The sequence below is a fragment of the Rhipicephalus microplus genome, unplaced genomic scaffold (genome assembly GCF_043290135.1).
Source record: "Rhipicephalus microplus isolate Deutch F79 unplaced genomic scaffold, USDA_Rmic scaffold_72, whole genome shotgun sequence".
NCBI lineage: Eukaryota > Metazoa > Arthropoda > Arachnida > Ixodida > Ixodidae > Rhipicephalus > Rhipicephalus microplus.
The window spans coordinates 473152-497500 of NW_027464645.1; the positions used below are offsets into that span (position 1 = coordinate 473152).

At 49.1% G+C, this 24349-nt stretch overlaps 1 protein-coding gene across 2 annotated transcripts in view; it reads right to left on the bottom strand.

Moving 5' to 3' along the window:
- LOC119173912 (uncharacterized) overlaps positions 1–24349 on the bottom strand; it is a 228424-nt gene that overhangs the window by 139336 nt on the left and 64739 nt on the right. The window contains exon 1 of one of the 2 annotated variants that reach the window (XM_075885123.1): positions 22737–23511. The exons of the other annotated variant lie outside the window; for it this stretch is intronic. Within the exon in view, the coding sequence (XP_075741238.1) occupies positions 22737–22806 (70 nt within the window). The 5' untranslated portion in view covers positions 22807–23511. Of the gene's footprint in view, positions 1–22736; positions 23512–24349 lie in introns of those variants that run through there. 2 annotated transcript variants of the gene reach the window in all.

The window sequence follows — 24349 nt, forward strand, 5'->3', positions numbered from 1 at the left end:
CTGCAACCGTGTCCTTCTTTTCTGTCTTCTCCTTACTTCCGTCGCTCCCTGTCCCTGCGCCTTCCTCTCTCCTCCCTCTCTCTCTCTATCTCTCTACCTTTTAATCCTATCCTTTTTTCCCTTCTTTACCCCCATACCCCATGAGCTACTGTTGAGGTGTCCTCCCCCTGAGAGACAGTTACGGGGCTCACGGAAACGTACCATATGGCATAGGTATGCCATGGACAACTCAAGAAGAGCGCCGACAGTGCAAAGGTGAGAGAGAGCCCGCATTCGCCAAGCCGATGGTGCAGTCCTGGCACGAAAACAGACCCGGGAAGCCGAAAGCCGGCAGAAGAAGGGAAAAAGACACCTCACTTCTATTAATCTGTAGTCACTTTCTAGTTCAGCAAGTTAAGATGAACCATCTAGTTGCTGAAGTCTATAAGCTTAACCACCTACGCGCTGTTACTGTACATGGCTTCCTACCCCCTAAAGAAGTCATATACAGCAGCTCCACACCTTGAGAGACTATAAAAAACGCAAAGCCAGACAGAGACACGAGCAAAGCAGTGCGAAGGTCGACGGGCAATGTCTGCACCGTCGCGACGCCTTTACTTTGCACCGCCTCCCAATGGGCCTCCTGGAATTTACACTTTTCCCCTTGCGACGACGGGAAAGAAGATTCACCGGAGCACGAAAAATAATTCTCGCACTAAGGGCAGCTAACCTATAAACGTAAGGGAGTTGACACAAAACAAGAAAAAGAAAGGAACAGACAAAGGAGAAAAGAAAGAAGGTAAGAAAGCGATCGGAAACACGGGAGAAAATTTGATTCGCATCTGATTCGGAGCGACCTGCATACGAGATTTCGCCATTTTCGTCGTCGCAAAAAGCCCGGAGGAGTTCGGGCGCATTAGTCCGCGAAACGAGTTAAAGGGTGGGTGAACCTGCTTTGATCTGCGAGGCCAGGCCTCCACGAGGAACAAAAGAGGAAAAGAGTCCCCCCAAAAAAGTCGAGGAGAAGGTGGCCTTGGATGAGCGTCGGCCAGGTACAGGTATGCAGGTGTATCACGGCGTGTTGTAAAGGGAGTGTGTGCAGTCGGGCGAGAACGGTACGTCCCGCTTGACTGACATTATATACCGCCATTATTTTTTCTGCACGAACAGCGGGCGCCGACTGCTGACTGGAATGTCACGGCATGCCGATGCAGAAAGAGCGGATGAGAAACGAGACGAGATGTTACGGCGAGGGAGTGGCGTGCGAAGCGGCAAAATGATCTTTTCTCAAATGAACAAACAAAAGCACGCCCTCATACTGAGATGAAAAATGTGTGTGTGAGTGTGTGTGTGTGTGTGAGTGTGTGTGTGTGTGTGTGTGTGTGTGTGTGTGTGTGTGTGTGTGTGTGTGTGTGTGTGCGTGTGAGTGTGTGTGTATGTGCGTGCGTGCGCGTGTGTGTGTGTGCTTCACTAGTGTGTGTGTGTGTGTGTGTGTGTGTGTGTGTGTGTGTGTGCATGTGTGTGTGTGTGTGTGCACGCGTGTTTGTGCGTATGTGCGTTTGTTTGAGGGGCAAGTACTCGTAAGCTCTTGGCTTGCGGCCTTTATAGACGAAGCGACACACAGAAAGGGACATTCATGCATGCTTGATCGCTTGTTTACTGTTTGTCCGTCTCTCATTTACAGATTTTTTTGCATGCCCATGCGTTTGTTAGCTTTTGCTTGATCTTGGTCCACCTAGCGTCAGTTTACACGCTGGAAAGCACTCACACTGTCAAAGTAAAAAAAAAACGGGCACGGGGGTGCACGCTGTGGTTAGAACTAACAATTCGTGAATTGTTAGTAGCGTGGTCCGCGCGGAATAACAATTTTCATAGTCGACGTAGCGCTCAAAGACAAAAATGTAGAACCAAGAAGCCCAGGACGAGCGTTGCTCTGGTAGATTCGGGTTTTACATCGTCTTTCAGCGCTGCGTAAACCATACAACAAATATTCTAGCCAGCCTGGCTTGCGTCCTACGATAACCTCCCCATGTTTCAGGGCTGAATATTATTGTTATTTCGCCTATCAATTAATCTGTGCTCGCTTCCTTTGTACATTTTTGTTCTCGTAGTATAATGATGACTGCAAAATGAGAGCGTGCGCAACATAATCATATAGACAGAAGCATACAGTGTTGATCGCACAGGGTTTCAGATGTCAATGGGGCGCACGCAACACGTGTGAAAGCAAAAAAAAAAAAAAGAAAACACCAGGCGTGCGCGGAAGGCGTAGCGCAGTCACAGCGAAAGCTAGAAGAGCGGCCTTTCAGAGCCTTTTCTAAATACTCATTGGGTAACTACTGCAAGTGATAGAACTGCATTAAGAGGCCTGGGGTGCGGCCTCACCGGTAACCACCGCCGGGAACGCACTCCCTCACCAGAGAAGGATTGGCCACCCTGGTGCAGTATCTGGCCACTACCTCCCACATGCATACGTCAAATAACTCACGGCCCTCAGTCCCCAGCAGCTGCGAAGCAACTGACCACGGCGGCGGTCAGATCTGCAACGCAGCAGAGGGTGCTAAGAATCTCTGGATCCGGACAGGCCGCCATTGGAACCTGAACTTGGCAACATTTAACGCTAGAACCTTATCTAGTGAGGGAAGTCTCGTTGTACTATTCGAGGAGCTAGAGGCTGTTAAATGGGATATAATAGGGCTCAGTGAGGTTAGGAAGACAGATGATGCCTATACGGTGCTACAGAATGGACACGTCCTTTGCTATCGGGGCTTGGCTGACAGAAAAGAACTGGGAGTGGGGTTCCTAATTCAATGAAACATAGCTGGCAACATAGAGGAATTGCAGTAGGGTTGACAGGCGGGCTAGTTAGTACAAACTTATAATGGAATAATTGGAAGCGCAAACCAACGGGACAACAAGAGAAGAGACAAACTAGCGCAGACTGAAACTCAGTTTATTCAGAGAAGAAATTATATACCAGAAAGATGAGAAAGGGAAACAATTGGGGAGAAGGTTCCACCTAGATCTTCTCTTGTTGTCCCGTTGGTTTGCGCTTCCAATTATTCCATTATGAACATAAAGGAATACTATAGCATTAATGAAAGGGTGGCAGGTATCGTAATTAAACTCAATAAGAGATACAAGATGAAGATGATACAGGCTTACGTGCCTACATCCAGCCATGATGACACTTCAGTTGAAAGCTTTATGAAGACGTGGAATCGGCAATGAGTAAGGTAAAAATACAATATACTATACTGATGGGAGACTTTAATGCAAAGGTAGGGAAGAAGCAGGCTGGAGACCAGGCAGTAAGAGATTATGGCATCGGTACTAGAAACGCCAGAGGAGAGCTACTAGTAGAATTTGCAGTACGCAATAATTTACGGATTTTGAATACCTTCTACCGAAAACGAGGAAACCGTAAGTGGACATGAGGGAGCCCTAATCGCGAAAATAAGAACGAAGTAGACTTTATAATGAGTGCACACCCAGGCATCGTGCAGGATGTGGAAGTGGTTGGCAAGGTACGATGCAGTGACCATAGAATGGTACGGTCTCGAATTCGCCTAGACTTAAAGAAGGAACGACAGAAATTGATACGCAAGAAGCCAATCAATGAGCTAACACTGAGAGGGAAAGTACAGGAATTCAGGGTCTCGCTTTAGAACAGGTACTCGGCTCTTAGTGAGGAAACCAAGCTTAGCGTACATACAATGAATGATAATCTGACGAGTATCATTACGGAGTGTGCAGAGGAAGTTGGAGGTAGTGTAGTTAGACAGGGCACCGGCAAGCTTTCCCAGGAAACGAAGAATCTCATTAATAAACGTCAAATTATGAAAGTCTACTTTTAAGTACAACAGACAAAATAGAACTGGCAGAGCTTTCGAAGTTGATTAATAGGCGTAAGGTATAACCTGGAGAAAATTGAACACGCTCTGAAAAACAAAGGAAGCGTCAAATCAGTGAAAAGGAAACTTGGGATAGGCAAAAATCGGATGTATGCACTAAGGGACAAAGAAGGCAAAATAACCACCATTATGGATAGGATAGTTAAAATAGCGGAGGAGTTTTACAGAGATCTGTACAGTAGCCGGGACAACCACGACCTTAATACTAAAATAACTAGCAGTAATGATAGAAGAAGTCAGAAAAGCTTTGGAGAGCATGCGAAGAGGCAAAGCTGCTGGTGAGGATCAGATAACATCAGATCTGCTGAAAGATGGAGGACAGATTGTGTTAGAAAAACTATCCACCCTGTTTACGAGGTGTCTCCTGATGGAAAGAGTACCAGAGTCTTGGAAGAATGCTAACATAATCTTAATACATAAGAAAGGAGACATTAAGGACTTGAAGAATTACAGACCGATCCGCTTGCTTTCTGTATATACAAGCTATTTACAAAGGTAACTGCTAACAGAGTAAAGAAAACATTAGAATTCAATCAACCAAAGGAACAAGCAGGATTTCGAACAGGCTACACAACAATCGACCTCATTCATACTATCAATCAGGTAATAGAGAAATGCTCAGAATATAACCAACCACTATACATAGCCTTCACAGATTACGAGAAGGCGTTTGATTCAGTAGAAATATGAGCCGTCATGCAGACACTGCGGAATCAGGGCGTCGATGAAGTATATATAAACATCCTGGAGGAAATCTACAGGGGATCAACTGCTACCATATTGCTTCATAAAGAAAGCAACAGAATGCCAATCAAGAAGGGTGTAAGGCAGGGGGACACAATCTCCCCAATGCTGTTTACCGCGTGCTTACAGGAGGTTTTCAGAAGCCTAGAATGAGAACAGTTAGGGATAAGAGTTAATGGAGAGTACCTTAGTAACCTGCGCTCCGCCGATGGCATTGCATTGCTGAGTAACTCAGGGGACGAATTGCAACTCATGATTACGGAGTTAGACAAGGAGAGCAGAAAGGTGGGTCTTAAAATTAATCTGCAGAAAACGAAAGTAATGTACAACAACCTCGGAAAAGAGCAGCGCTTCGAGATAAGTAAAAGCGCACTTTAAGTTGTAAAAGCTTATGTCTACTTGGGGTAGGTAATAACCCCGGAGCCGAACCACGAGATAGAAGTAACTAGTAAAATAAGAATGGGGTGGAGCACATTTAACAAGCACTCTCAAATTGTGACAGGTAGATTGCTACCATCCCTCAAGAGGAAGATATATAACAGCTGTATCTTGCCGGTACTTAGCTACAGAGCAGAAACCTTGAGACTTACAAAGAGGGTTCAGCTTAAATTGAGGACGACGCAGCGAGCAATAGAAAAAAATGGTAGGTGTAACCTTAAGAGACAAGAAGAGAGCAGAGTGGATTAGGGAGCAAACAGGGGTTAAGGATATCATATTTGAAATCAAGAAGAAGAAATGGACAAGGGCCGGGCATGTAGCGCGTAGACAGGATAACCGCTGGTCGTTAAGGGTAACTAACTGGATTCCCAGAGAAGGAAAGCGGGTTAGGGGGAGACAGAAGGTGAGGTGGGCAGATGAGATTAAGAAGTTTGCGGGTATAAATTGGCAGCAGCAATCACAGGACCGGGTTCACTGGCGGAACATGGGAGAGGCCTTTGTCCTGCTAGAGTCCTGCAGTAGACGTATTCAGGCTGATGATGATGATGATGTGTATGATGATGATGATGAACTACTGCAAGCACACTTGCTTAGTACCCACTAGGGCATTATTAATAAATTTATTTGGGTAGTAAGCCGGCGTTCGCTAGGCTATTGTTCGTCATTCTTCTGAGAAGCGTGGTATCCGCTAAACACTTGCAAGAAATTTTGTGCCTATTGTTCATGCAGTTGCTGACGACGATGAGGAATTATAGCTGAAGTGGATATGCGCCACAGTTAACAGGGGAACAAGAACAAGCTCTCGCAATGGATTGGAGCATTGGACGGACCACTCGTTACGCTATTCGCATTGTGCGATGACTGGTTGTCCTTTCGCTGTTTTAAACCGCATTATAAGTCGTATTATTGGATTGTTTTCCTGACATCAAGCCTGCCTAAGGCAAATTTGACAACAAGTCACAAGCACCGGTGTAGCTCAGTGGTAGAATGCTGGGCTGGCACCCATTGATATATATGTGGGGTTTAACGTCCCAAAACCACCATATGATTATGAGAGACGCCGTAGTGGAGGGCTCCGGAAATTTTGACCACGTGGGGTTCTTTACCGTGCACCCAAATCTGAGCACACGGGCCTAAACATTTCCGCCTCCATCGGAAATGCAGCCGCCGCAGCCGGGATTCGAACCCGCGCCCTGCGGGTCAGCAGCCGAGTACCTTAGCCACTAGACCACCGCGGCGGGGCCGGCTGGCACCCAGAGGACCCTGGTTTGAGCCCCACTGTGTCATTGGTGCTAGGTCAAGCGTGCCTAAGGCAAGTTTGACCACAAGTTACAAGCACCGGCGTAGCTCAGTGGTAGAATACTGAGCTTGCATCCCGCGGACCCGGGTTCTAGCCCCACTGTGTCATTGGTGCTAGGTCAAGCGTGCCTAAGGCAAGTTTGACCACAAGTTACAAGCACCGGCGTAGCTCAGTGGTAGAATACTGAGCTTGCATCCCGCGAACCCGGGTTCTAGCCCCACTGTGTCATTGGTGCTAGGTCAAGCGTGCCTAAGGCAAGTTTGACCACAAGTTACAAGCACCGGCGTAGCTCAGTGGTAGAATACTGAGCTTGCATCCCGCGGACCCGGGTTCTAGCCCCACTGTGTCATTGGTGCTAGGTCAAGCGTGCCTAAGGCAAGTTTGACCACAAGTTACAAGCACCGGCGTAGCTCAGTGGAAGAATACTGAGCTTGCATCCCGCCGACCCGGGTTCTAGCCCCACTGTGTCATTGGTGCTAGGTCAAGCGTGCCTAAGGCAAGTTTGACCACAAGTTACAAGCACCGGCGTAGCTCAGTGGTAGAATACTGAGCTTGCATCCCGCGGACCCGGGTTCTAGCCCCACTGTGTCATTGGTGCTAGGTCAAGCGTGCCTAAGGCAAGTTTGACCACAAGTTACAAGCACCGGCGTAGCTCAGTGGTAGAATACTGAGCTTGCATCCCGCGGACCCGGGTTCTAGCCCCACTGTGTCATTGGTGCTAGGTCAAGCGTGCCTAAGGCAAGTTTGACCACAAGTTACAAGCACCGGCGTAGCTCAGTGGTAGAATACTGAGCTTGCATCCCGCGGACCCGGGTTCTAGCCCCACTGTGTCATTGGTGCTAGGTCAAGCGCGCCTAAGGCAAGTTTGACCACAAGTTACAAGCACCGGCGTAGCTCAGTGGTAGAATACTGAGCTTGCATCCCGCGGACCCGGGTTCTAGCCCCACTGTGTCATTGGTGCTAGGTCAAGCGTGCCTAAGGCAAGTTTGACCACAAGTTACAAGCACCGGCGTAGCTCAATGGTAGAATACTGAGCTTGCATCCCGCGGACCCGGGTTCTAGCCCCACTGTGTCATTGGTGCTAGGTCAAGCGTGCCTAAGGCAAGTTTGACCACAAGTTACAAGCACCGGCGTAGCTCAGTGGTAGAATACTGAGCTTGCATCCCGCGGACCCGGGTTCTAGCCCCACTGTGTCATTGGTGCTAGGTCAAGCGTGCCTAAGGCAAGTTTGACCACAAGTTACAAGCACCGGCGTAGCTCAGTGGTAGAATACTGAGCTTACATCCAGCGGAACTGGGTTCTAGCCCCACTGTGTCATTGGTGCTAGGTGCTAGGACACCGGCTGCGGCGGCGGCGGACAACTGCGCGTGACCCGAGTTGTAATCGCGTAACAGCTTTCGCTGTAAAACGTGCGCAGTATTGCGGCCAATAATCAAACCCGCTATAGTTTTATGCACTGCAGTTAGTGTCACCAGTGGTCAAGGCAGATATGGTTTCCTGTGTTTCGTGATACTCGCCTGGCTGGTTTAGCAGTCATAATACTCGACTGCTGGCCCAAAGATCTTTGAATCAAATTCCGGCCATGGCAACCATACTTTCGATGCAGGCGAAGATGCCTGAGAACAGGGTACTTGGATTTAGGTGCTCGTTAAAGGACCCCAGGAAGTCAAATTTTCTGGAGCCCTTCACAGCGTCCCTCATGACCATATCATGGTTTTTAGGAGTTGAACCCTATCGTTTATTATTATTATATTATTATTATTATTATTATTATTATTATTATTATTATTATTATTATTATTATTATTATTATTATTATTATTATTATTATTATTATTATTATTATTATTATTATTATTATTATTATTATTATTATTCGTGATACAGGTCTCGATAGCTTTGGTAATATTGCTACGGAGAGGAAGAAAAGGAAGAGGTGCGACTGACAGGCGCGCGACTGGGCCAATCAGCCATTGTGTCTCTTGCCTGTAGTTTTTACTCTGCAAATACATCTCGCTCAGAAGCAACCAACCTCGTAACATATTGGTGAGAGGTGCTGGGTAACCATCAGGCAACGGAGCTCCGCAGCGGACGTCGCATCGCCCTTCCAGCCATGGCCAATGCTCAGCCCTCCGCGTCAACGTCAGCGTCTCCGACGAACATGGCGTCGCAACCGTACGTTTTCACGCCTCTCAAGGATCCCGGTACATTCTGCGGAACCGATGGCGTCGACGTTGACGATTGGCTGGCCATGTTTGAACGAGTGAGTGTGCCGAACAGATGGGATCCCACACTTCAGTTGGCTAATGTGCTGTTCTATTTGAGAGGCACGGCCAAGGTGTGGTATGAGAACAATGAAGAAGAACTCACAAGCTGGGACCAATGCAAAGCAAAGATGCGGGAGGTGTTTGGCAAAACCGCCAGTCGGAAGATCGCCGCCAAAAAGGAATTGGCCTGCCGTGCCCAATCCCCTACGGAGTCATACCTCGCTTACATTCAAGACGTGCTGGCCCTCTGCCGAAAGGCCGAAAGCGACATGACAGAAGGTGACAAGGTGGGACATGTTCTGAAAGGGATTGCCGACGACGCGTTCAATCTCCTGATGTGCAAGGGCTGTTCCACCGTAGACGCGATCATCAAAGAGTGTCGTCAGTTCGAGCAAGTGAAAAGTCGCCGCATTCTACAAACATTCGCTCGACTCCCAAACACCGCTGCAACATCTACTTGCGAGGACCAGTCAACACTGTTACATCGTGCATAATGAATAGCACAGCATAAACGGAGACATCTTGTTTATCTCATCTTCTTCCTTCTCCCCCCGTGGCGGCCACCGAGCGCGTGCCACCGCACAGCGCTGTAGTCGGTAGCGACGCCTTATACCACATATCCCCTCTTGCAAAAAAAAAAAAAAAAATAAAATAAAATAAAAATAAATGGTAGAAACACACAAAACTGTTTTTGTCTACTTCCTAACGAAGTCCTTCAATTTCTTTGGGGTCTTCTTTTTACGCTTGCTTTTCCTTGCAGGCGCATTAAATCCTGGACTGGTCAAAGCTTGCGTGCCGTCTGGTGGAGATGATACGGGGTCTGCCCTTTCATGACCATCCGCTCTTGATGTGTCCCATTGGGGCGCACTAGATGACCGATCAGATGCAGGGGACCAGTTCATAAGGGCAGCGGTTTCAGGCTGTAATGCATGAGAAGACCGATTAAATGCAGGTGTCCAGTTCATAACAGCAGGGGTGCCCGATTTCATTTTGTTGACCGCTCCGGAGTGAACTGCGATTAACTTAGATGCGTTCCACACACGCCCATCGTCCAAAAGGTACGAGGCCGGTCCCCGTTTTCCAATGATCTTCTTGGGCGCGGAAAATTGTGAAGACAGCTTACCGTGAGCTGCAGTTGTCTTAACGCGCACGTAATCACCAACGACGAAACTGGGTTCCTTGGCTCCACGTTTTTCATCGGTGTAGCTCTTCGAGATCATTTGCTTCTTTTTGACATGCTCTCGTAGCTGTTCAATCGCCCTTGACGGGTCCGTGCTGAAGCATCTGTCGGGCAATCCCAATATGTCAAGTCTGGTGCGAGGTTGGCGTCGATGAAGAAGAACAGCGGGTGTCGCACCAGTAGTCGCGTGAGGCGTACAGCGATATACTTGCAGGTAATCAAGCATGGCTGTTCGTACGTCACGACGTTCAAGCAGGGCTAGTTGAATGTACGACTTCAGCACCCTATTGAATCTCTCCACCAAGCCGTTAGCTTGTGGGTAATACACGGAAGAGTTGTAGTGCGTTATTCCACGCTCCGTGAGAAACTCGTCAAAGCTTGCTGAAGAGAACTGTGGTCCATGATCGGATACAATACTACGTGGGTAGCCTTCTCGCGCAAAAAGTTCAAGTAAAAACTTCTTCACTGTAGACGTGGTCGCATCTCGCACGAACGCCACTTCAGGCCACTTGCTATAATAGTCAATAACAGTAATCGCAAAACGGCAGTCGGCCGAAGCTTGCGTGAAAGGTCCCACAATGTCGATGGCAATTTTTTCCCACGCCGCGTCAGGAAGAGGAACAGGTTGCAGTGGCGCTGGAAAGGTACGTGCGGACTTGTCACAAGACTGGCAAATCACGCATGTGCGCACCAGTTCTTCAATGTGACTATCCATGCATGGCCACCAATAGGACTCTCTCAGGCGAGCTTTGGTACGACTAATGCCTGGATGTGACTCGTGGGCCAGATCCATAAGGCGGCGTGTCAACGTTGCAGGCACGACAATCCTGTCACCCCGGCATAGGATATCACTTACAACAGAGAGTTCAGCCTTCACGTAAAAGTAAGGTAGCAATTCTTTTGACAGTGATTTCTTGTCAGGCCAAGAAGTAGTCGTGAAGTGCTTAACTTCACAGATAATCTGATCATTGGCACTTGCTTCTTGAAGTTCTGGCATGGTAACTACGGGAGACAACAAACAGATAAATTCCTCTTCTGGTGCATCGCGGATTAAACTCTGGACGGGTAGCCTGGAGAGAGCGTCAGCCACGACGTTTTCGCTACCTTTCCTGTATTCGACGGTATAGTTGTAGCAGAGCAACCGTGAGGACCAGCGCGCAATCCTTAATGGTCGGTGACCGGTGCCTTTCGTCGAAAGAAGCGTAACCAGCGCTGCGTGATCCGTTCGTAAGATGAAAGGTCGTCCCCATAGATAAACGTGCCAGTGTTCGCAAGCCCAAACACAGGCAAGGGCCTCACGTTCGCCGACTGAGTATTTCCGCTCATGCGGTTGAAGTGTGCGGGAGGCGAATGCGACAGTTTGCAGTGAGGTCCCGTTGTCTTGCTGAAGTACTGCACCTAATCCATATCCTGAAGCATCAGTTGTAACGAACACAGGCAAGTGAGGATCGAAAAGATGAAGCACTTCGCAAGATGTGAGCAGAGATTTCAGGCGCTCCAAACTGCTCTGTGCTGCCGCACTCCAAACGAAAGAGGCTTGTCCTCGTAGCAAGGCGCGCATTGGCTCGACAACATCCGAAAAATGAGGAATGAACTTGGAATAGAAGCCTGCAAGCCCCAGTAGCGAGCGGAGTTCGTTAATATTTGTAGGTGATGGTGCCTTTGTTATCGCCTCAATGGATGACATCAACGGAAATAATCCTTTGGCGCTCACAACGTGACCTAGAAAAGTCAACTCTGCCACGTCAAAGACACACTTGTTGTTGAGCCGGAGGCCAGCATCAGAAAGACGTTGCAATACAGCGCGCAAGTTTCCCAAATGGTCCTCTCGGGATCGCCCATACACGATGATGTCATCAATGTAAAATAGGACACATTTGCACCCTTTCAAGATCATGTGCATCATTTTCTGGAACGCTGATGGCGCCGACGCCAGTCCGAAGCAAACCCTCTTGAAGCGAAATAGTCCATCGTGAGTGATGAACGTGGTAAGGTCACGGCTCTCTAAACTGAGCGGTAACTGGTGATATGCAGAAGCTAAGTCTAGCTTCGAGAAACGCTGTGCCCCAGCCAGGCTGTTCAGGAGCTCCTCAGTTTGTGGCAAAGGAAAACTGTCTACTACCACAGCTTTGTTTGGCTCCCGTAAGTCAACACACATGCGAATCGAGCCGTCTTTTTTTCTGGCTACGACAATAGGGGAGACCCACTCAGAAGAGTCGACACGCTCAATGATGCCCTGAGCTTCTAATTTCTGAACTTCTGCCGAGACTTGCTCGCGAATGACAAGTGGCAGTCGTCTCAGTTTGCTGGCCACCGGTTGTACAGACGCGCGAACTCTGACCTTGTGAGTGAAACCTCTCACAGTTCCCAGCTCTTTTGCAAATAGGTGCTCAAACTCAGAACGTAATTCTGGAGGTAGCACCGGAGTTTCTTGCGTCATTAGAAGACACCTGAGCGGTGACCCTTGGATCTTCATATCCAGAGCAGCGATGCCGTCTAATCCCAGAATGGTCGTTCCCCCAGGCACAACGTATAGTAGAACAGAAGTGCATCGGCCGTGAAATGAGGCAGTAGCAATGAAGCATCCTTGTATAGGAATTGCTGCCTTTGAATAATCGAGAAGCTGGACGGATGTAGACTTCAGTGGATACGCTTTAGAAAAATAGCGTTGGTAAAGTTCTTCGGCCAGGATCGAAACCGATGATCCTGTATCGATCAAAAATGGTACAGAAATTCCTTCTATTTCCAACGCTGCGTAAATTCCCTTCTTACGGCTCCAGATCTGACAAACACTTAAATGGTCGTCTGGATCAGCTGTATCGTTACCTTCCGCTACATGCTGAACATTCTTCTCAAACTTCCGCAATGACTTGCACACCTTTTCAAGATGGCCAATTTTCTCACATTGTCGACACCTATGTGCTTTGGCCTTGCACAGAGAGCTATTTGCAAGGTGTGCCGTAGAACCACAACGATAACATACTTGCTCTTTCGGAGATATGCGACTTTGACCGTGCATGTTATAGCAAGTACATGTGCTACAATGCCGTTCTCTGTGATTTGAAGTATCTTTTACACGATGAACTTGCAAGTCATTTTGTGCAAGTTCTCTTGCTTCATTAGTCGCTTGATCATGCTGTTTGGCAATGGTAAGAGCCTTAGAAAGCGTGAGAGACTCTTCCAGCAGAAGGCGTTCACGTAAGTATCCACTTGTGGTTTTCTCTATGAGCTGGTCGCGTATCATGTCGTCCGTTAGATCACCGAAATTGCATGCTCCTACAAGACTTCTCAGCGCGGTGACGTAATCAGCCGCAGTCTCACCTGGGGCCTGCGTACGTTGACGGAAACGGTGACGCGCTGCAGTGACGTTCAACGTGGTTTTGAAGTGACCTTCCAGCGTCGCGATGGCGCGGTCGAACACATCAGGACTAGGGGACGTCAGTGTACCTGCCGCAGCGCTCGCAGGCACGAGGCACGGGTCGTCAGTAGTCGTCAGAGTCTGGAAGATACGTTGTCCTTCCAAGCCCAAGCAGTTGAGCAGGATCGCCTTCCGACGAATGGCAGGTAGGTCGAAGGCGCCCGAAGCAACCATGTAATTCTTGAAAGCCTGGATCCATTGCTCCCATGGAATGTCCGGGTGTCCAGGTGACGACAGGAACGGAGGTGGCGGCTGTAGCCCCGAAATACTCATCGTAGAAGATGGTAGGCAATAAACGAGGGCACAGATGAGGTTCAGGCCGGTAGCACATGGGCTGGTGAATCCTCGTCGCCAAAATATGTTACATCGTGCATAATGAATAGCACAGCATAAACGGAGACATCTTGTTTATCTCATCTTCTTCCTTCTCCCCCCGTGGCGGCCACCGAGCGCGTGCCACCGCACAGCGCTGTAGTCGGTAGCGACGCCTTATACCACAAACACCACAACGTGCATCGCCGCCGGGAGACCTTACACGCATTGTTCGTCGTGAACTGGAAGCTATGGCGCCCTCGGCGTTCTATTCGCGCAGTACCGATGCCACTCCTGTTACTGTTCCTCTTGTTCAAGCCATCGTGCGCCGGGAGCTTGAAAACATCGGAGTGCATTCCGTGTGCCATGTCACCGCGCCTAGAGTCAGCGAACGCCCTTTCGTGATGCCCTTCTCCGACCGACGGTCTTCTCCACGTACTCGCAACCCGGCTGAGTGGCGAACTGCAGATGACCGCCCTATATGTTTCAACTGCCACCGCGTTGGACATATTGCCCGTTACTGCCGCAACACATGGTCCTCGGCACATCGCGCAACGACCAATATGACCCGTTTCGACGATACCGCCCGCACCTTTCCACCTGCCGAAGAGCCCAATGCCATTGACCATTCTCGGAACACTTGGTACAGCCGCTCGCCTTCACCACGTGGGCACCAGTCTCGATCGCCGCAAACACGTCGCCCATCGTCCCGTTCGCCGCAGCCACGGCGCTTCTCGTCCCCCGTGGCTTCCGGCCGCGTTGTCTCGGAAAACTGAGAAATGCAGCCCCCGGAGGTGGTGCTGCATTGACGACTTCCGCAGCAAATCCTCTTTCCGTTCCCACCAGACGAAGTGTAATAGACGTTAAAGTAGACGGCGAACCTGTACAAGCACTTGTCGACACCGGCGCAAGCATTTCGGTCATGAGTTCAAGCCTACGCACACGTTTAAAGAAAGTTCTGACACCAGCGGCTGCACAAATGCTCCGTGTGGCCGATGGCGGCACGCCGATGGTTCTCGGTCTGTGCACTGCCCGCTTACGTATAAAGGACCACACTACTTCTGTCATTTTAGCCGTGATTGACCACTGCCCTTATGACATTATCCTAGGCCTGGACTTCTTGTCGAATCATTCTGCTCTGATCGATTGTGCTACAGGCGTTCTTCAGCTAGAGTTGCCTCAGATAGTCGCTGACCCCCCCACTGCCCCGCCGCGCCTGTGCTCTCTTCAGGATGTGCGGCTGTCAGCTCAGGCAGCCACCTTCGTCGTTTTGACCGCACAGCCCCAAGTTCCCGATGGTCAATATGTCCTCCTTCCTCTCGCCGACGTCCTCTTGAGCCGCAACATTGCCATTCCCCATACGCTTGTGACTGTTACTGACAATTGTACCTCGCTTCCACTTCTCAATTTCAGCTTGTGCCCTCAAGTGCTTCCTCGTGGCATGTTCTTGGCCAGCGTATCTAATGCTGACGAATTCGAAATAGCAGCGCTCACCACCGAGATTGATTTACTTCAGTCTCCAGTAGCGAACAGCACCTGTTCTCGGCCAGATCGTTTCTCGAAGATGATTGCACCCGACCTCAACCCTGCGCAAGCCAATGACATCCATCGCCTTCTCGCGTCATATACCGACATTTTTTCTTTCGACGACAGACCTCTAGGGCAAACATCCACTGTTCAGCACCGTATAAATACTGGTGACGCCAGTCCTATTCGCCGACGCCCCTATCGTGTCTCCCCCACTGAGCGTAGAGTTATCCAAGCAGAAGTGGACAAAATGCTCAACAAAGGTGTCATAGAACCATCAAGTAGTCCTTGGGCCTCCCCTGTCGTCCTTGTGAAGAAAAAAGATGGTACCTGGCGCTTCTGCGTTGACTATCGCCACCTAAACAAGATCACACGAAAAGACGTGTACCCGCTACCACGCATCGATGACGCGTTGGACTGCCTACACGGGGCTACATACTTCTCGTCTATAGATCTCCGGTCCGGCTACTGGCAGATTTCTGTCGATGAAATGGACCGCGAGAAGACGGCCTTCATTACACCAGATGGTTTATACCAGTTTAAGGTCATGCCTTTTGGACTATGTAACGCCCCTGCCACATTCGAACGAATGATGGACTCTCTCCTGCGTGGTTACAAGTGGTCTACTTGTCTTTGTTACCTAGACGATGTGATAGTCTTTTCATCTACTTTCGATAGCCACCTGACCCGTCTCGCTGCAATTCTCGCAGTCTTCAGAACAGCTGGGCTACAACTCAATTCCAAGAAGTGTCAATTTGGTCACCGTCAGATTGCCATTCTGGGCCATATTGTAAACGCCGATGGTGTCCAACCAGATCCCGAAAAGATCCGCGTCGTCCGTAGCTTTCCAGTGCCCCGTTCTACATCCGACGTCCGTAGCTTCGTCGGCTTATGTTCCTACTTTCGCCGTTTTGTGAAAAACTTCGCTGACGTTGCCCGGCCACTGACAGATTTGCTGAAGAAGGATACCACATTCTCATGGGGCCCTGAGCAGGCTCAAGCGTTCGCCGCTCTCATCGGCTACCTAACTACGCCCCCCATACTTGCCCACTTTAATCCTTCTGCTGCCACAGAGGTTCGCACCGACGCCAGTGGCCACGGTATCGGCGCAGTTCTCGCTCAGCGGCACCACGGTAGACAGTGCGTGATAGCTTACGCCAGTCGCCTGCTTTCTCCCCAGGAGATGAATTATTCCATCACCGAGAGAGAGTGTCTAGCTTTAGTTTGGGCCGTCGCCAAGTTTCGGCCATATTTATATGGTCGCATTTTCACTGTCGTTACGGACCACCACGCCCTCTGTTGGCTGACTTCTCTGAAGGACCCGACTGGACGTCTGGCTCGCTGGGCTCTGAGGCTTCAGGAATTTTCGTTTAGCGTCAGCTACAAGTCTGGCCGTTTGCACAAGGACGCAGACTGTCTTTCTCGATATCCGGTAGATCCTCCTGATCCCGTTGCGCCTGACCTGGAGAGCAGAGTAATGGCGTTTACAGACGTCAGCGATATGCGCATCGAACAACGACGGGATGAGTCATTGCGCACTATCATCGACGCCATCCAGTCTGACAGCCATGACGCTGAATCCCGTATGTTCGTGCTGCATGACGGCATCCTCTACCGCCGCAACGTCACCACTGAAGGCCCTGAGCTTCTGCTTGTCATCCCTCGTCATCTACGGCCTGCCATACTTCAACAACTTCACGACGCACCAACAGCGGGACACCTCGGCGTTTCCCGCACATACGACCGCGTGCGACGTCGATTTTTCTGGCCTGGATTGTACCGCAGCGTACGTCGATATGTCGCCACTTGCGACCTCTGCCAGCGCCGGAAAAGACCTTCTTTGCTGCCAGCTGGATATCTTCACCCAATTGAAGTCCCCTCTGAACCATTTCATCGCGTGGGACTCGACCTTCTTGGCCCTTTTCCGACGACGACACTAGGAAATAAATGGATTGCCGTCGCCACAGATTATGCGACCCGTTACGCGATAACAAAGGCCATGCCAACCAGTTGCGCCACTGACGTCGCGGATTTTCTTCTTCATGACGTCATCTTACACCATGGTGCACCCCGACAGCTGCTTACGGACCGCGGCCGCTCTTTCCTGTCCAAAGTTGTCGATGACCTCCTTCGATCGTGTGCTACAGCCCATAAGCTATCTACCGCCTACCACCCACAAACTAATGGCCTAACTGAACGTCTCAACCGCACGCTCACAGAGATGCTTTCGATGTACGTCTCCGATGATCATCGAGACTGGGATACAACGTTGGCCTATGTGACCTTCGCATATAACTCCTCTCGACATGACACTGCGGGATTCTCGCCTTTTTATCTTTTATATGGTCGCGACCCCATATTGCCATTTGAAACCACCTTGCCTCTCGTGCCATCTCCTTCCGAGTACGCGCGCGAAGCCATTGATCGGGCTCACATGGCTCGTCAAGTTGCCCAGTCTCGCCTCACCAGGTCACAGGATATGCAAAAAGCCCGCTACGACCACCGGCATCGAAATATAACGTTTGCCCCAGGTGACCACGTGCTCCTCTGGTCACCGTGTCGCCGTGTAGGTCTCTCCGAAAAACTTTTGTCCCGATACGCCGGACCCTACCTAGTCTTACGTCAAGTTAGCGACGTAACCTACGAGATAGCGCCATTGCACTCCAATACGTCACCAAGTTCGTCACTAGTTGACATTGTCCATATTTCGCGCTTGAAACCCTACTACTGTCGCACTTCTCCGGACTCTCGCCGAGACGGCGCTCCAACGCCCGGGGGTCCTGCTACGGAGAGGAAGAAAAGGAAGAGGTGCGACTGACAGGCGCGCGACTGGGCCAATCAGCCATTGTGTCTCTTGCCTGTAGTTTTTACTCTGCAAATACATCTCGCTCAGAAGCAACCAACCTCGTAACAATATATTAACAACATCCATGGTTCCACGTGTCAAACCCACGATGTCGCGATGAAGCGCGCCGCAGTGGAGGGCTCCTGAGTGCACCATATGCTTGGCGGCATCTACATGGGACTGAGCCGGGTGCAGCAGGACCCACTAAAGTTGTTTTTCATTCCATTCCCCGTAGTCCCCTTCTAGTTGCTCTGGCATTGCGCATTACACGGGCGTTTGACATTTAGCCCCTATCCGAATGTGACCGCTGCGGCCGGAATCCAACCCGCGTCTTTAGACATCGATCGGCAATGCATTGAGCCTACGCTTTTCGATAGCCATCGGGAAGGCTTAAAAGAAGGCTGCGTAATCCCATTTAACAGCAGTTTCGCCTTCCTAGAGACCTATAGTTTAAACAAACGAGCAAACAAACTATTCAAGAAGAACACTCGATACGACATAGGTCTAGACTTTTATCCACTATGCTCAACACGGCACAGTCCTTGCTAAGCAAGAAGGTTAACCCCATTCGCGTTCTACGCCGAAAATTCGTCACGTAGCGAAGTAACGTAAACAATACATAGCGAACGACAAATTCAAGCCAAATCGTCATCCCCCCCACCCCCCTCCAAAAAGCGCCCGATACATCCCGAATCACAAGTTTCTGTTGCCCAGGGTTACGGGGAAGCGGCGCAAGCGACGCCTTCTTTTCCTTCTTTCGTATCTAGGCGACGACTTGAGCCCCGAAACGGCAGTTACGTAAACAAAATAAAGTTTTCACGACTCGGAATATCGATGGCAACACAAAACACGACAGAAATTGCTTCAATGCGCGTATACGTGAAGTTCGTGCTGATGTTCGAAGCCGCGTGGGTTAACGTGTCGGCGAGCGAGCGCTAGCGAAACCGTGGTTTGCAGCGCGATATGTGCAGGTTTGTTGGGTCAAGTTATGGACTATACCAAATGATTACATAATATTTGGATTATACGATGCGAGTATATGAAGAACGCGTATAGTAAAACCTCCAAGAAAAAATTATGACAATCTCATACAGCCTATAATGAAACTAAATTGTGATTTCACGTCTAATATGTACGTCTCTAAAATAATACACGTCTAAGATATTTGTGTGTACATTTATAATTGTGTGAATAAAAAATAAAGCGCATCAACTTCAACGCTGAATACGTCTAAATTTATTGGGCCAAATTCACTGCCGCGGCTAGTAGCGGCGATGACTGATAACATTAGGCGTGCATGCACATAAACACACGACAAAGTGGACGATGGGACGACCACCGCATATATAGCACTATTGGTAAGAGCATCGGGCGCGAAATTCGAAGGCCGAAGGTCCGGGCCCTTGCCAGGGGCAAGCCTTCTTTTCGTTCGCTTCACATTCTTCACATCTATATCACAATTTTACATTACACCTAAAACTACAATTAACGTCTCGTATACCTTCCTCAGCTTCAGTATCTCCTGGTGTTCGCTAAGGTTGCGTCCAACAAAAATAAACAAGTACTCGAAATTCTGTTCATGGGGCTCCATTTTGAGGTCTCTTTTTTTTTTCTTTACGCGCATCGGAATTCAGTCAGTATATGCACGAGTATACCCGCAGCGGCTCCAGCCGGTGACTGAACTCACGACCTCAAGCGGCACGCAACTGAACCACCCTGACAGTTTCCACGGCATTGGCACAGAATGCAAAGCACACAAGATTCAGTGCGAGTACACGGCATCCTGCATACAAGGGAACCCGGATATAACGAATCTGAAAGAGATCACAAAAGAGTTCCATATGATTCGATGTGAAGAATATTTTATATATCGAAATAACATTCGAGATGATTTTCCAACTGTTCTACATGCACAACAGGTAATATACAATCGGTATGTGCGGTTTGAACGATAGTTGATTGTAGCAACGAATAGTTTCGAGCGATCCAAAAACAAGGTCCTCCAGGGCCCGCTCAAGGTATTATGAAATTGGGAGCAGCGAAAGGCAAAAGCGGAGTCGTAAAAAATATATATATTATGAAACTGATGTCGACCGGAAGTTTTCTCGAAGTAGTCGAAGCACGTCTTTGCCTAGCGTGACCAGGCCAGAATTTCTGACACTTGAAGGGGGGGAAAATGGAGCACTTTCGCTCGAGAACACTGGTGCTTTCTCATAGGAGGCTGCCAACATGTGTACTCGCTAGTTTGAAACGCATCAGGATCAGACCATCGCTGGAGTTCGTCTCTAATGTAACAACAACCCGAACTCAGCCCTTTTCTTGAAGATATCCGTCTCGTGTATTAGGTATCTATATTTGATCAGCAGTGAGATAGAAAAAAACAACCGCGGTAGACGGAAGTCCTTTCCCGGCGTAAAAATCCCACCGCTCTGATTTTACCACGACGGAACACTGCCACAGTATCAATGTCTTGATTAAATTATTACGGTCTAAACGCGGACGGCGTCGCTGTGGTGGTGCTGTTTCCTTGACCGTTAGATAACGACTTTGAGTACGCGTAACATACGTCGCAGTGCGAAATCTGCAGAAAACGTCGCAAGTTGGTTAAAAAAGACAAAACGTTAACAAACTGTAAAGGGGTTATGTAACTTGTATGTCGATGCGAATGACTAATCATCTACGTGTGTATTTTAAAAATGCATCTGATCACCAAACCAATCGCCGGCTATGGTGGTCGCATTTCCATGGTGCACGCTACGAAATTCCCGGCGGTCACAATTGCACAAGCGGAAACCCTCCTGCATGCGACGTGCCACCCAATCACGACGTGCTTCTGACACGTGAAATTCGAAAAGTTGTTAAACCTCAATGCTTGACATGAAATGCTAGCTTCGGCCGGCAGGTATACATGGTTCAAGGATCGCACATCATCGCAAAGTGTATGCTCGACGAATCTTGAAACGGCTAATGCTTCGCCTGTTCTGCTTTGTTCTATACTAGTTCCCTGTGGAGACGCTCAGGTTTTTATCACCAAGACTGGTACCTACATATGTTAAAATTGTAACTCTTGGTTTGTTTTATTTTGTTCGTCTCGTCTCTTTTGCGATTATTCATTTCTTCTATGCACGAGTATACTTCATTCGGGATAATGAGCCAGGCGCCCTCCCGAAATTGAAGCATTAACACAACGCCGACTTGGTTCCGCGGGATCGATGAGCAATTACAGGGCTATTTATAAGCCGCAGAAACACCTTCGAGCGGTTCGCGCGGTCATCCCTGTGCTTGATACTATAGCTGACATATGATGAGCTCTTTAGAGCGAAGCTGCATGTGGCTTAGTTATGCACGGCAGATCGCGTCGGCGGAAAAACGACGTGGAGAACATCAATTTTGACCTCACCGATTAACTTCACTAATGCAGCGCTTTCGCGCGAAAGAAACGGACATGCCGTAAAAGTAAACATACAAGTACGGCATCCTAATATGAATACTATACTTAATATGAATAACTTTATTTCAGCATCAACATGAAGAAAAAATGTTTACAAAAAATATTCACGGTATTATTAGCGCTGGCTGCTGCGCTTCGCATCACAACATAACTAAATGCAAAAAAAAACACACCAAGAGCGTTATGTTCCTTGTGCAACAAAGGTGTACTCCCATGCAAGCTTATGCATACTCACAGGCACTTTCTTGCAGGATTAAATTAATAATTATTTATTGAATTGATTGATTATTTGGCTGATTGATTTGGTTGATTAAATGTCTGAAAGTTGATTGATTGATTGATTGATTGATTGATTGATTGATTGATTGATTGATTGATTGATTGATTGAAACAAACCCAACGCAATCTCCTCTTCCTTGCATTCACTGCACCAACTTCACTGCATTTTAACGACCAACCTCTCCATCTCTTTCCCTCTCAAATATGGGGCACTTTTTCATCAGTGATGCAAGTTCTAATTCGGGTTGTTATTTTACCGTATCGCACTGTCGTCACAACGAACGACGACAACGAAGAGCGCACGCGCTGTTTCTTACGCCCCACAAGCGAATTTCATTTAGAGCGGATCAAGCATGCACAGCGCATGTGCGTCCGTCACTCAGCAGTCTTAATCTCTGGAAAGCAATTCACTAGCGCCTTCAACTCCGTAATGCGGAAAGGGGACGGAACATCCTTTAAACGAGTTTCGAACGCCACAAGCTATAGCACGATTTTGCTAGGACAATAACTGCGTAACGTTTTTCTCTCCCGAGAACAAGGGCGAAACGCAGAGAATAAGAGCAATAAATTCCACGCATAGCCATTTTAAAAGCGTTTGTGGTGTTCGGGGGCATGTTTTTCAGCCACGATATTGCAGTACAACGACTCCATAAGTGACCAAACAGTAGTTAATTAATCAAAACCCACAGTGTTGCTTCTTGAACTGTCTCCCATTATTTTTTAAGACGTGCTTTTACTCTGCTGGCTTTGACAGCAGGCGCGATACAGCTCTTGTTGGGCGCTTAAAAGCTGCCAAGTCAAGAAGTTAAGAAGAAATGCGTTGTGCGTGGTATCTGTCAAAAGTGTTATCATCTTACGGCTCACCATAATGCACGCAACCATCGGTAACGCCCCTTCAGTCGCCCCCGCCTTCACAAACAAAAGCCACGCGCACAATCACGCGACCAGCCACGCAGGTCGAAAGCACTATTCCCCTTCCATCCATAGACACCCTCATTCTCTACGTCAGAGACACGTTTTGCGAGTTGTTTTCGTCGCATGAACACCACCCCAGGAATCCCGGGAAAACTGTTAAAACTCACCGCCAGAAGACCTGCTGGACGGAGTCTTCTTGCAGACGCTCTTCAGCGCCGACATTAAGAATCCGCTCATCGTCGACGCGCAAAGATCCGGCACTGCCTTGCTTCCTCCGCGGGCAGCCGACGGTCCAGAACAGCTGCTGCGACGACCTCAGCTGGTGAACCGCCGCCACCTCCCACACTGCCCACAGAAACACCACTACCGCGCCCGCTGGTAACCCCACCTCCGAGTCGGGGGCGTCTTCATCCCATCGGAGCCAACGGTATCGGTCAGACTATACTAACGAACATAGGAGCAACTCGCACTCTTCCGTAAGCCGGAGCTCTCGACTGGAGCCCGAAACACCAAACTTCTTCGCTCTTCGTTCCCTGAGCCGAACGGAGGAACAACTTCGGCGGGCGATTCGGAAGGAGCCTTCGAGAAGGCCTAGCGGCGAGTACGAGTCTCTGATCTTCGTCGGCGACGACGCTGAGGCGTCCACATGGAGAGAAGCGAGCAGCAGCGGCGGTACTTCGGAGCGAGCCGCGAAGGAGGTGTTGGCCCCTCCTGCACGGCGGCACGCCCGGCGGTCAGCGAGACCCTGCGAGAAAGCCGCCGCACAGCGCGCAGGCGACGGAGGCGACGACAACGGCGGGCACCCTCTGCTTCCGGAAGTGCCACGGCGTCATTTCCGTTGGCTGACGACTACGACGTCGTATCGACCTTCTTTCGTTCCTCTAGGGCCAGCGCGCAACTCTTGCCCACGGCTCATCACAACAGTCGCTCTTCCTTCAGAACAGTCCTGTACCCTCCCTTTCCATATGACATCCCTCTATTTCTCACTTCCCCAATCTTTATATTCAGTGCGTAGTAGCCCCTCCTCCTTCCCCACTTTTCCCTTCCTCTTCTTCTAATCTAGAAACAAGATTGATCGAGAACGTTGCGACCAGCTGAGAAAGTCGTGTAACGATTTTCGGGGCTAAAGTAAAAGCCAGACACGCCAGACCGAAGTCTGGTGGATTTCTTTCCATCTTCCTTTCTTTCCCAGTCTTTCGTATTCCGACTCCAGCGATATGACCTCACACACACACGGTTTGTTTTTCACTGTTTGCATGCTTTGCTACTGTTTTCCCGCTTTCTGTTGCTGTTTCTTCAGAACACATTCTCCAGATGAGCTCTTTTTAACGGTGTGTTCAGTAGAAGCTTATGCGTGACTCAGAGAGGGAATAAAATAAAACAGGAACATGTCAAGGCGCAACAACACACGCTAACAAGGCAACTCTATTTCTCAATGGTGCGTCCATTTTAGCCGCGATACGTTAATTCAATTCATTATTTAATGTAGGCGCAGACCTAAACTCATTTGTACCTGAATAGGTTCATCCGACTTGAAAAACAAATCGTGCTCCATCTTTCATTTTTGACGAGCTTTCATACAATCTCTGCTCTCTTTCTTTATATTGCACCTTCGTTGGCTAACCCTTCATTTCCCCCCCCCCCTTTTTTTGTCACTTATTCCTGGTAAGCTAAGCCTAGATCAACCCTTGTGAGCGCACGTCACAGTGTCCGCGGTCTGCGCGTGAACAAAGACCTCCGTCAATGGCAGACCCCATTCGCTAGACAAAAAAGAAAGAGA